The sequence below is a fragment of the Erithacus rubecula genome (assembly GCF_903797595.1).
Source record: "Erithacus rubecula genome assembly, contig: scaffold_542_arrow_ctg1, whole genome shotgun sequence".
NCBI classification, from domain to species: domain Eukaryota; kingdom Metazoa; phylum Chordata; class Aves; order Passeriformes; family Muscicapidae; genus Erithacus; species Erithacus rubecula.
In genome coordinates this window covers 55,309-66,068 of record NW_027635796.1, presented here as the reverse complement: position 1 = coordinate 66,068, position 10,760 = coordinate 55,309, and the positions used below count along the sequence as shown (strand labels likewise).

Sequence of the window (10,760 nt, the reverse complement as noted above, 5' to 3'; positions counted from 1 at the left end):
CCCCCAAAAAGAAATGGGGGTCATCGGATGGGAGACCCCCAAAACACCCCAGTGTACCCCAAAACCACCCCCAAAGAATGGGGATCACTCGGGATGGGAGACCCCCAAAACACCCCCAGTGTACCCCAAAACCCCCCCCAAAGAACGGGGGTCACTCGGGATGGGAGACCCCCAAAACACCCCCAGTGTACCCCAAAACCACCCCCAAAAGAATGGGGATCACTCGGGATGGGAGACCCCCAAAACACCCCCAGTGTACCCCAAAATCACCCCCAAAAGAATGGGGGTCACTCGGGATGGGAGACCCCCAAAACACCCCCAGTGTACCCCAAAATTCCCTCAAAAATTCACCCATGAGGAGAGACCCAAAATCTTCACCCCACAGCCCAACCTCCCTCATTACACCCCAGAAAAGGGGGGGAACAGTGGAAGGGGGGTTTTCCATGAAGAGAGAGACCCCAAAATCCCCCCAAAAATGGGGGGCACCCATGAGAGAGACCCCAAAATCCCCCCCCAAGCCCCACCAGGTAATTGCGGATCCGGTTCCAGAGCACGTTGAACTCCACCAGCCCCAGCTTCCCGTTCCGTCTTTCTGGGGGAGGGGGGTTAAGGAAAAGGGGGTTCAGGGGCTCCCCCAGTTCAGGGGGGCTTAAGGGGGGTTCAGGGCCCTCCCCAAGCCCCCAGCCCAGGCACAGGATACGTCCATCAGGTTCACCATGCTGCGGCAGGACTCGATGCTGAAGCCTTTGGTGCGCAGGTCTTTGTCTGGAATTGGGAATTTGGGTTCATTAATGGGGGCTGGGGTTCATTAATGGGAGCTAGGGTTCATTAACGAGGAGCTGGGGTTCATTAATGAGGAGCTGGGGTTCATTAACGAGGGGCTGGGGTTCATTAACGAGGGGCTGGGGTTCATTAATGAGGAGCTGGGGTTCATTAACGAGGGGCTGGGGTTCATTAACGAGGGGCTGGGGTTCATTAATGAGGGGCTGGGGTTTACTAACGAGGGGCTGGGGTTCATTAACGAGGAGCTGGGGTTCATTAATGAGGAGCTGGGGTTCATTAACGAGGAGCTGGGGTTCATTAATGGGAGCTGGGGTTCATTAATGGGAGCTGGGGTTCATTAGTGGGAGCTGGGGTTCATTAATGAGGAGCTGGGGTTCATTAACGAGGGGCTGGGGTTCATTAACGAGGAGCTGGGGTTCATTAATGGGAGCTGGGGTTCATTAACGAGGGGCTGGGGTTCATTAACGAGGGGCTGGGGTTCATTAACGAGGAGCTGGGGTTCATTAATGGGGGCTGGGGTTCATTAATGAGGGGCTGGGGTTCATTAACGAGGAGCTGGGGTTCATTAATGAGGAGCTGGGCTTCATTAACGAGGGGCTGGGGTTCATTAACGAGGAGCTGGGGTTCATTAATGGGGGGCTGGGGTTCATTAATGGGAGCTAGGGTTCATTAATGAGGGGCTGGGGCTCATTAACGAGGGCTGGGGTTCATTAGTGGGAGCTGGGGTTCATTAACGAGGGCTGGGGTTCATTAACGAGGCTGGTGTTAATTAGGGTGGAAGCCCCCGGTGCCAGCCCCGGCTCACGTTTGGCAATGATGCGGTTGAGGATGGTCTGCAGCTCGGTGACGCTGATCTCCAGGTCCTGGGGAGGGGACACGGTGCCACCATCAGGCAGTGATGTCATCAGCAACCAATGACATCATCGGCAGCCAATGACAACGCTTATTGTCATGATGCCATCAACACCCAATGACATCACTGCCAAGCAATGACATCATCACCAACTATGATGTCACAACAAACCAGTGACATCATAGCCAACCAAGGACCCCACGGCCAACAAATAATGTCATTGACAACCAATGACATCACTGCCAACCAATATCACATCCAAATAATGATGCCACAGCCAACCAATAACATCACAGTCAACCAATGGCATCATTCCCAACCAATGACATCATCACCAACAATGACATCATTGCCAAACAATGACATCATGGCCAGCAAACAGCATCACCGCCAACCAATGGAGTCAGTGCCAACCAATGACATCACAGCCCATCATCAACACCGCCCTCAGCCTGCTGTCAGTGACGTCACCACCAAACAGTGATGTCATGGCCAACCATCAGTGCCACCAGCAGCGATGCCACCATGGTCCCCTCACCGGCCCCGCCAGCTGCTTGAAGAGCTGCTTGAAGTTCTCATCGATTTCTCCCTCCGACAGAACTTTCTGGGGACAAAACCGCCCATTTTGGTACCGGCCCCTCCCCGGCACCCCACAGTGCCACCCCTGACCCGCTGACCCCGCTGACCTCGTCCGGCAGCGTGGCCTGCACCTTGTCGTCCATCTCCCTGCGGGCAGAGCGTGTGAGCGCGGGCGTGGTGGTGCTGCCCAGCCCAACTCAGCCCCGCCCAGCCCAGCCCCGCCCAGCTCAACCCAGCCCCACCCAGCCCAGCCCCACCCGGCCCAGCCCAGCCCAACTCAGCCCCGCCCAGCCCAGCCCCGCCCAGCTCAACCCAGCCCAACCCAGCCCCGCCCAGCCCAGCCCCACCTGGCCCAGCTCAGCCCAGCCCCACCCAGCTCAGCCCTGCCCCGTCCAGCACAGCCCAGCCTGACCCAACCCAGCCCAGCCCAGCCCTGCCCAGCCCCGCCCAGCCTGGCCCCACCCAGCCCAGCTCAGCCCTGCCCCGCCCAGCCCAGCCCCGCCCAGCCTGATCCAACCCAGCCCTGCCCAGCCTGACCCAACCCAGCCCAGCCCAGCCCCGCCCAGCCTGGCCCCACCCAGCCCAGCTCAGCCCTGCCCCGCCCAGCTCAGCCCAACCCAGCCCAGCCTGATCCAACCCAGCCCTGCCCAGCCCAACCCAGCCCTGCCCAGCCCAGCCCTGCCCAGCCCAGCCCTGCCCAGCCCAGCCCCGCCCAGCCCAGCCCAGCTCAACCCAGCCTTGCCCAGGCCAGTCCCACCTGGCCCAGCTCAGCCCTGCCCTGCCCAGCCCAGCCCCGCCCAGCTCAACCCAGCCCAACCCAGCCCCGCCCAGGCCAGCCCCGCCCTGCCGCGCCCAGCCCCGCCCAGCCCCGCCCAGCTCACTCGTGCCCGCTCTCTTCTCCGAGAAGACGCGCAGCACGAAGTCGCCCTCCCTGTTGGGCTCGAAGGTGGAGGGCACCACGATGTACTCGCCGGGCGGGCAGGCGGAAGCGCTGTGCTCACCTCGCGCAGGTTGATGAACTGCTCCGAGCGCCTGCGCGCGACGCGTTGTCCAGGAAGAACTCTGCGCTTGAGGTGCACAGCCCGACCTCCCCACGTACTGCGGGCAGCGGGACAGGCTCCGGAACCGCCCCACAGCCGGGGCACCCCCGGCCCCCCGAGCCCCCCGCACCGGAACCGGGTACCCACCTCGGGAGGGACCTGCGGGAAACGGGGACAGAGCTCGGATCAGGGGATGGCACCAGGGCACAGCAGCGGGACCTGAGCGACCACGGCTGGCCCTGAGTGACCCCAGCTGGACCTGAGTGACCCCAGCTCATCCAGACTGACCTCAGCTGGCCCTGAGTGACCCTCAGCTGGACCTGAGTGACCCCAGCTGGACCTGAGTGACCCTCAGCTGGACCTGAGTGACCCCAGCTCACCAGACTGACCTCAGCTGGGACCCTGAGAGACCCTCACTGGCCCTGAGTGACCCCAGCTCACCCAGACTGACCTCGGCTGGCCCTGAGTGACCTCAGCTGGACCTGAGAGACCCTCACTGGCCCTGAGTGACCCCAGCTCACCCAGACTGACCTCGGCTGGCCCTGAGTGACCTCAGCTGGACCTGAGTGACCCTCAGCTGGACCTGACCCCAGGTAACCCTGACCGATTCCATCTCACCCTGACTGACCCCCAGTTAATCCCAGCTGACCACAAAGTGATGCCAGTTGACACCAGTTGAGTCAACTGGTGCTGGTTGACCACATTTGACCCCAAGTGACCCCAGCCCATGCCAGCTAACCCCAATTGCTCCCAGCTGACCCCACTACCTCGTAGACGGCGAAGCCGATGGTCTCCATGTCCTTGCCGTAGCGGCGCTCAGCGGGCGCCGGTGCTTCTGCATCAGCGCCAGCAGGAAGCTGCAGCCCGGCTCGCTGCCCGCCGTCCTCGTCCCGCTCATCGTCCACCTCCTCCAGCTGGATCTTGAACTGGGGGTTGATCCAGAAGGTGGCTGCGGAGCGGCGCAGGCTCAGCGGGCGCGCCGGGGGCCGGCAGCCCCGGGGTGCTCCCGGCTCCTACCGGGGTAGTTGCGGCAGCCGCCGGCCGTGCTGCCGCGCCGCCACGTGCCGTCGTAGAGCCGCGTGTTCCACTTGCGGAACTTGCGGGACGCAGCGCGTCAGGGGTCAGGTTGCAGATCTCCAGGCGGGGTGAATTCCCGCAGGAAATCCCGGAAGGACATCCTGCAGGAACGGGTCTCTCAATTCCGGGTGTGGAACAGCCGGGAAAGGGTTTGAGTTGAACCTTTCTACCAGAACTCCCCATCCTCCATCTTGACCATCAGCTGCTGGCGCAGTGCCGGGTCAACGCGTGCCACTCGGCTGAGCTGCGGGGACAGGGGGGACAGGGGGGTCAGTGGGGACAGTGGGGACAGGGGGGTCAGTGGGGTCAGCAGGGACAGCGGGGACAGGGGGGTCAGTGGGGACAGTGGGGTCAGCAGGGACAGCAGGGTCACTGGGGTCAGTAGGGACAGCAGGGTCACTGGGGTCAGTAGGGATAGTGGGGTCACTGCGGACAGGGGGGTCAGTGGGGTCAGTGGGGACAGTGGGGACAGTGGGGTCAGCAGGGACAGCGGGGACAGGGGGGTCAGTGGGGTCAGTGGGGACAGGGGGGTCAGTGGGGTCAGCAGGGACAACGGGGTGAGAGGGGACAGTGGGGTCAGCAGGGTCACTGGGGTCAGTAGGGACAGCAGGGTCACTGGGGTCAGTAGGGACAGCGGGGTCACTGGGGTCAGCAGGGACAGTGGGGTCAGCAGGGTCACTGGGGTCAGCAGGGTCACTGGGGTCAGCAGGGACAGTGGGGTCAGCAGGGACAATGGGGTCACTGGGGTCAGCAGGGTCACTGGGGTCAACGGGGTCACTGGGGTCAGTAGGGATAGCGGGGTCAGTGGGGTCAGTAGGGTCAGCAGGGTCACTGGGGTCAGCGGAGTCACTGGGGTCAGCGGGGTCACTGGGGTCAGTGGGGTCAGCTGGGGTCACTGGGGTCAGCGGGGGTCACTGGGGTCAGCGGGGACAGTGGGGTCACTGGGGTCAGCGGGGCCACTGGGGTCAGCAGGGACAGCAGGGTCACTGGGGTCAGCGGGGTCACTGGGGTCAGCAGGGTCACTGGGGGTCACTGGGGTCAGCGGGGTCACTGGGGTCAGCGGGGTCACTGGGGTCAGCAGGGGTCATTCAGACCTACTACGAGCCCGGCGCTAACGAAGCCTCACCCGTCGCTCCAGCTCCCGTCCACTCCACCTCTCCCCAGGGGATGCGCATCCGGATCAGCTCCAGCGCCTGCCCTCGGTACGGGATCTGAGGCTGGCACATCAGGAGACCCCCAATGCACCGACGCCCCCCGGCCCCGGCGCACCCTCACCTGCTTGGCGCGGTCACCGAGTAGGCGGGCCCTTCACCAGCTTCTTGAAGGTCACGGCCTCCTGTCGAAGGCGCTGCTTATCTGCAGGGAGGCCACGGCGGCGTCAGGGGGCAGGGCAGGAGCCCGGCCCCCGCCGCTCCCACCGTCGCCCAGCCGGCCCCTCACGTCATGGAGCAGCCCAGCAGGGAGCCGCGCTCCAGCGCCTTCACGATGATCTGGTACAGCTCGGCCGGCGGCCGGCGCAGGTCGAACCACTCGGTGACGCCGCCCGTGAAAATCCTCGAAGCCCTCGGAGGTGCTGCCGCCCGACAGCGCCTCGTAGCAGCCGTTCACCCTGCGGGGCACCCACGGGCGTTTTGGGGGGGGGGTTCTGCCCCCCGGAATGGGCTCGGGGAGGGGGATGGGCCCTACTTTGGCGTAGGCCTTTTCCAGCAGCGCGCTCCAGAACTCGGAGCCCTCGGCCGAGTGCACGAAGAGCAGCTTCCCGTCCTTGGTGGCAGGAAATCGTCCACCACCACGTCCAGCCACTCGCCAAACTGCCAGATCTGGGGGGGCGAGGAGGAGGAACCCCCTGGGTGAGCCAGGGATGGAGGTTTTGGGGGGAAAACGCCCAGTTTGGGGTCGCACAAGGCAGGGGGGAAATGGAGTCGCCACAATGGGAGGGGGACGCGAGGAATTGGGATGGGAAAGGGCCCAAAGTAGGGGGGGATCCTCTCAAAATTGGGGGTGTGATCTAAATGTTGGAGCAAATTTTTAAAACATTGGGGGGGTCACCCGAAAATTGCAGAGTGGAGCCCCAAAACTGTGGGGGATCCCCTCAAAAGGGGAGGCCTAAAAGGGTGAAGAAAGCCCCAGAAAGGTGTGGGAGCTTCTCAGAACAAGAGGAGGCATCAGGTGATGGTGGGAGCCCCAAAGGGGGATTTGCCTTGCACAGGGCAGAGGGGAGCCCCAAAAAGGGGAGCCCCAAAGGGGGATTTGCCTACAGAGGGGAGCCCCAAAAGGGGATTTGCCTGCAGAAGGGAGCCCCCAAAGGGGATTTGCCTGCAGAGGGGAGCCCCAAAAGGGGATTTGCCTGCAGAAGGGAGCCCCAAAGGGAGACCCCAAAAGGGGATTTGCCTTGCACAGGGCAGAGGGGAGCCCCAAAAAGGAAGCCCCAAAAGGGGATTTGCTTGCAGAGGGGAGCCCCAAAAGGGGATTTGCCTGCAGAGGGGAGCCCCAAAAGGGGATTTGCCTGCAGAGGGGAGCCCCAAAAGGGGATTTGCCTGCAGAGGGGAGCCCCAAAAGGGGATTTGCCTGCAGAGGGGACCCCAAAGCGGATTTGCCTGCAGAAGGGAGCCCCAAAAGGGGACCCCAAAGCGGATTTGCCTGCAGAAGGGAGCCCCAAAAGGGGACCCCAAAGTGGATTTGCCTGCAGAGGGGAGCCCCAAAAGGGGATTTGCCTGCAGAAGGGAGCCCCAAAGGGGATTTGCCTGCAGAAGGGAGCCCCAAAAGGGGATTTGCCTGCAGAAGGGAGCCCGGCCGGGGCTGCTGACCTGGAAGTGGAAGATGCCGGCGTAGTCCTGCTGGAAGCTCTGCCCGTGCGGCACCACGCGGTGCAGCAGCGTCTCGTTGAGCGTCAGCGAGGCGATGGCCGCCAGCAGCCAGCAGTCACCTGGGAGGCGCCAAAACCACCAAATTCCCGCCAAAACCATCCCCAAAAACCCATCAGCAGCGGGGCCGGGGCGGGGAGCAGCCCTCACCAGCGCGCCCTGGCAGATGTCGGTGCGCGTGGCGCCGTCCACGATGAAGCGCCGGGCCGCGGGCACAGCTCCTGCGGGAACACAACACCCGCCGTGTCCCCCCTGCCCGAACCGCGGCGGGGGGCGCGGGGGGCGCAGCCGCGCTCACCGTGGGCCTCTTCCACTCCACGCCGCGCGTTTGGCCGAGCCGGCGCCCAGCTCGCGGAATCCCAGCGAGGCGGCGGCCGGGGGGAAGGTGGGGTCGCGGAACAGGGTCCCAGATTCGCGGCATTCCTGCGCCAGCCGCCCGAAATCCTGGGCCCAGGTAACGCACGGCCTGGTCGTGCCGGCCCAGCCCCTGCTCCTTGGCGCGCTGGCGTCGCACCTGCGCCGACACCCCGGTGCAGAACACCGGCACCACCGGCGGCTCCGCCATCCTGCGGGAAACGGGGGCTGCGGCGGGCCGGGGGACTGTGGAGGTTTGGGGGGGGAAATGGGGAAACGCGCTCGGGATTCAGGGAAAAGCAGGGGTGGGACGGGTGTTTCTGCATGGGGGTGGGGTTGGGGTTTTTTGGGGGGAATTTGGGGGTTTTTGTGGGGGAATTTGGGGGTGGAAATGGGGAAACGCGCTCAGGATTCAGGGAGAAGCGGGGGGGTGGGATGGGTGTTCTGCATGGGGGGGGGGTTTGGGGTTTTTTGGGGGGAATTTGGGGTTTTTTGGGGGGAATTTGGGGGTGGAAATGGGAAATGCGCTCGGGATTCAGGGAAAAGCAGGGGGTGGACGGGTGTTCCGCGTGGGGGTGGGGTTTGGGGTTTTTTGGGGGAATTTGGGGGTTTTTTTGGTGGGGAATTTGGGGGTGGAAATGGGGAAACGCGCTCGGGATTCAGGGAGAAGCAGGGATGGGATGGGTGTTCTGCATGGGGGTGGGGTTTGGGGGTTTGAGAGAAAATTTAGGGGTTTTTTGGGGGGAATTTGAGAGTGGAAATGGGGGAAACGCGCTCGGGATTCAGGGAAAAGCGGGGGTGGGATGGGTGTTCTGCGTGGGGGTGGGGTTTGGGGGTTTGAGAGAAAATTTGGGGGGTTTTGGGGGGAATTTGGGGGGGAAATGGGGAAACGCGCTCAGGATTCAGGGAGAAGCGGGGGTGGGATGGGTGTTCTGCATGGGGGTGGGGTTTGGGGTTTTTTGGAGGGAATTTGGGGGTTTTTTGGAGGGAATTTGGGGATTTTTTTGGAGGGAATTTGGGGGTTTTTTGGGGGGGAATTTGGGGGTTGAAATGGGGAAACGCGCTCGGGATTCAGGGAGAAGCAGGGATGGGACGGGTGTTCTGCGTGGGGGTGGGGTTTTTTTGGAGGGAATTTGGGGGTTTTTTGGTGGGGAATTTGGGGGTGGAAATGGGGAAACGCGCTCGGGATTCAGGGAGAAGCAGGGATGGGATGGGTGTTCTGCGTGGGGGTGGGGTTTGGGGGTTTGAGAGAAAATTTGGGGGTTTTGAGAGAAAATTTGGGGGTTTTTTGGTGGGGAATTTGGGGGTTGAAATGGGGAAACGCGCTCGGGATTCAGGGAGAAGCGGGGATGGGACGGGTGTTCTGCATGGGGGTGGGGTTTGGGGTTTTGAGAGAAAATTTGGGGATTTTTGGGGGGAAAAGGAGAAAATGCTCTCGGGATTCAGGGTGAGAGCGGGTTTTGCATGGGGTTGGGGGGATTTGGGTTTTTTTGAGGGAGGATGGGGGAAAATACACTCAGGATTGGGAGAAACGGGACTGAGATGGGTGTTCTGCACAGGGATGGGATTTCGGGGGATGTGGGGTTTTTTGGGGGGCTGAAATTTGGGGGAGAAACTTGGAAAACATGCTCAGGATTCAGGGAGAAAAGGGGGTGAGACGCATGTTCCGCACGGGGATGGGACCTGGGGTTTCTTTGGGGAACAGGGATTTTTGGGGACAATAGGAAATTTGGGGGGAATAGGGATTTCCCCCCAGATTTGGAGTCCTGCCCGTGTCATCTTTGAAGAAATTGGGGTTATTTTGGTGAGTTAAGTGTGACGCTGTTCTGGGGTAAAAAACGGGAATTCCAGGGGTCCCAAATCCTGGGGTTTGACCTGGAAATGGCCCCGTCAGAGCCAAACCCGGCACGGAACAGCCCCAGAGGAAACGAGGGGAAACTGCCCCAAACTGGTCCCGCAGGTCGAGGCGCGGCCGCGGCTCCAGCCCCGAGCGCTTCCCCCAGCCCCGGGCAGGCTCGTTAGGCATGCGGGTGGTTAATTAAGCAGCAGGCATGTTAATTAAGCGCTAATCAGAGTCACCAAGGAGTGACAGAGCCGTGGCAGGAGTGGGGGCAGCGCAGCCCCCCCAAATGAGGCCGAACACGGGGAGTTTGTGTCACCCCAAACCCCAGCACAGCCCCGGCGTGGAGGGTCAGGGACACCCCAAAACTCGGGGATTGTTTGGGGGGACTGTGCCCCAAAACCTCACGGATATAACCCCAAAATGGGGGGTGGCGGGGAGTCCAACCCCACCCTGCCCCCCGGGGTGTTCCCTGAGCCCCCCTCCCGCACAGGGCCGGGTCCCCCCGCCCCCTCCCCGCGTACGATTTTGGGGTGAAGGGGCAGGGGTCGCCTCTTTCACCCCGCGCTGGGTGCCGAGCCCCGGCAGGTGCTGGGGAGGAAACGCCGGGACAAAAAAACTCACAGCCCAGTAAAAACCAGCACGGCTCCAGCAAAACCCCCGCCAAGCCCCATTCCCGGCCCCAGGCAGCTCCCGCACCCCGAAATCCCCTTTTTTGGCTAAGGCAGAGCTCGGGGGGCGGGGTGGGGGAGCCCCCCCAGCTCCCGGGGCAAGGAGGGAACGGAGCGGGCCCGGGGCAGCTTTGGCCCGGGGGTATTCCGGTTCTCCCGGGGGTTTTCCCGTTCCCCCGGTGGCTTTCCCGTTCCCCCGGGGTTCTTCCCGTTCTCCCGGTGGTTTCCCCTTTTCCCCCGGGGTTTTCACGTTCTCCAGGAGTTCTGCCCGTTCTCCCGGGGGTTCTACCCCTTCTCCCGATGTTTGGCCCGTTCCCCCGGTGTTTGGCCCGTTCCCCGGTGGTTTTCCCGTTCTCCCGGTGTTCGGCCCGTTCCCCGGTGGTTTTCCCGTTCTCCCGGTGTTCGGCCCGTTCCCCCAGGGGTTTTCCCGTTCCCCGGTTTTTCCCCGTTCTCCCCGGGGGTTCTGCCCCGTTCCGGAGCCGGGGAGGCAGCGGCTCTGGCAGCGCTCCCGCCGTGTCCCCGCTGTGTCCCCGCTGTGTCCCCGCCGTGTCACCTCCCGGGCCCCGCTCCTACCTCTGCCTGCGGGGGCGGCGCTCCCGGGCTCGCCGCTTTTTTTGGGGGGAGAAAACCGGGGCAAAAAGCGAATTTCTTACCCCAAACTTCCTGGAGCAGGAAGGCGAGGCCGCCCTCCCCCCACCC

The 10,760-nt window shown here is 63.0% G+C and overlaps 1 protein-coding gene across 1 annotated transcript; it reads right to left on the bottom strand.

Annotated features, from left to right (window-relative positions):
* Nucleotides 1-237: 237 nt before the first annotated feature.
* Nucleotides 238-10,760, bottom strand: CAPN1 (calpain 1). The gene is given in 38 exon segments (XM_079332823.1): nucleotides 238-586; nucleotides 589-592; nucleotides 701-765; nucleotides 1,589-1,646; nucleotides 2,175-2,240; nucleotides 2,323-2,362; nucleotides 3,097-3,100; nucleotides 3,103-3,199; nucleotides 3,202-3,246; nucleotides 3,249-3,278; nucleotides 3,280-3,297; nucleotides 3,299-3,313; nucleotides 3,403-3,414; nucleotides 4,023-4,076; nucleotides 4,079-4,127; nucleotides 4,129-4,204; nucleotides 4,273-4,362; nucleotides 4,365-4,398; nucleotides 4,400-4,433; nucleotides 4,503-4,560; nucleotides 4,563-4,576; nucleotides 5,459-5,471; nucleotides 5,474-5,543; nucleotides 5,608-5,618; nucleotides 5,621-5,635; nucleotides 5,638-5,670; nucleotides 5,673-5,688; nucleotides 5,773-5,777; nucleotides 5,780-5,882; nucleotides 5,884-6,101; nucleotides 6,104-6,152; nucleotides 7,140-7,259; nucleotides 7,347-7,397; nucleotides 7,400-7,417; nucleotides 7,495-7,520; nucleotides 7,523-7,646; nucleotides 7,648-7,762; nucleotides 10,635-10,760. Coding segments are annotated over 37 exon segments (2,061 nt in total). The 5' UTR covers nucleotide 7,762; nucleotides 10,635-10,760; the 3' UTR covers nucleotides 238-374.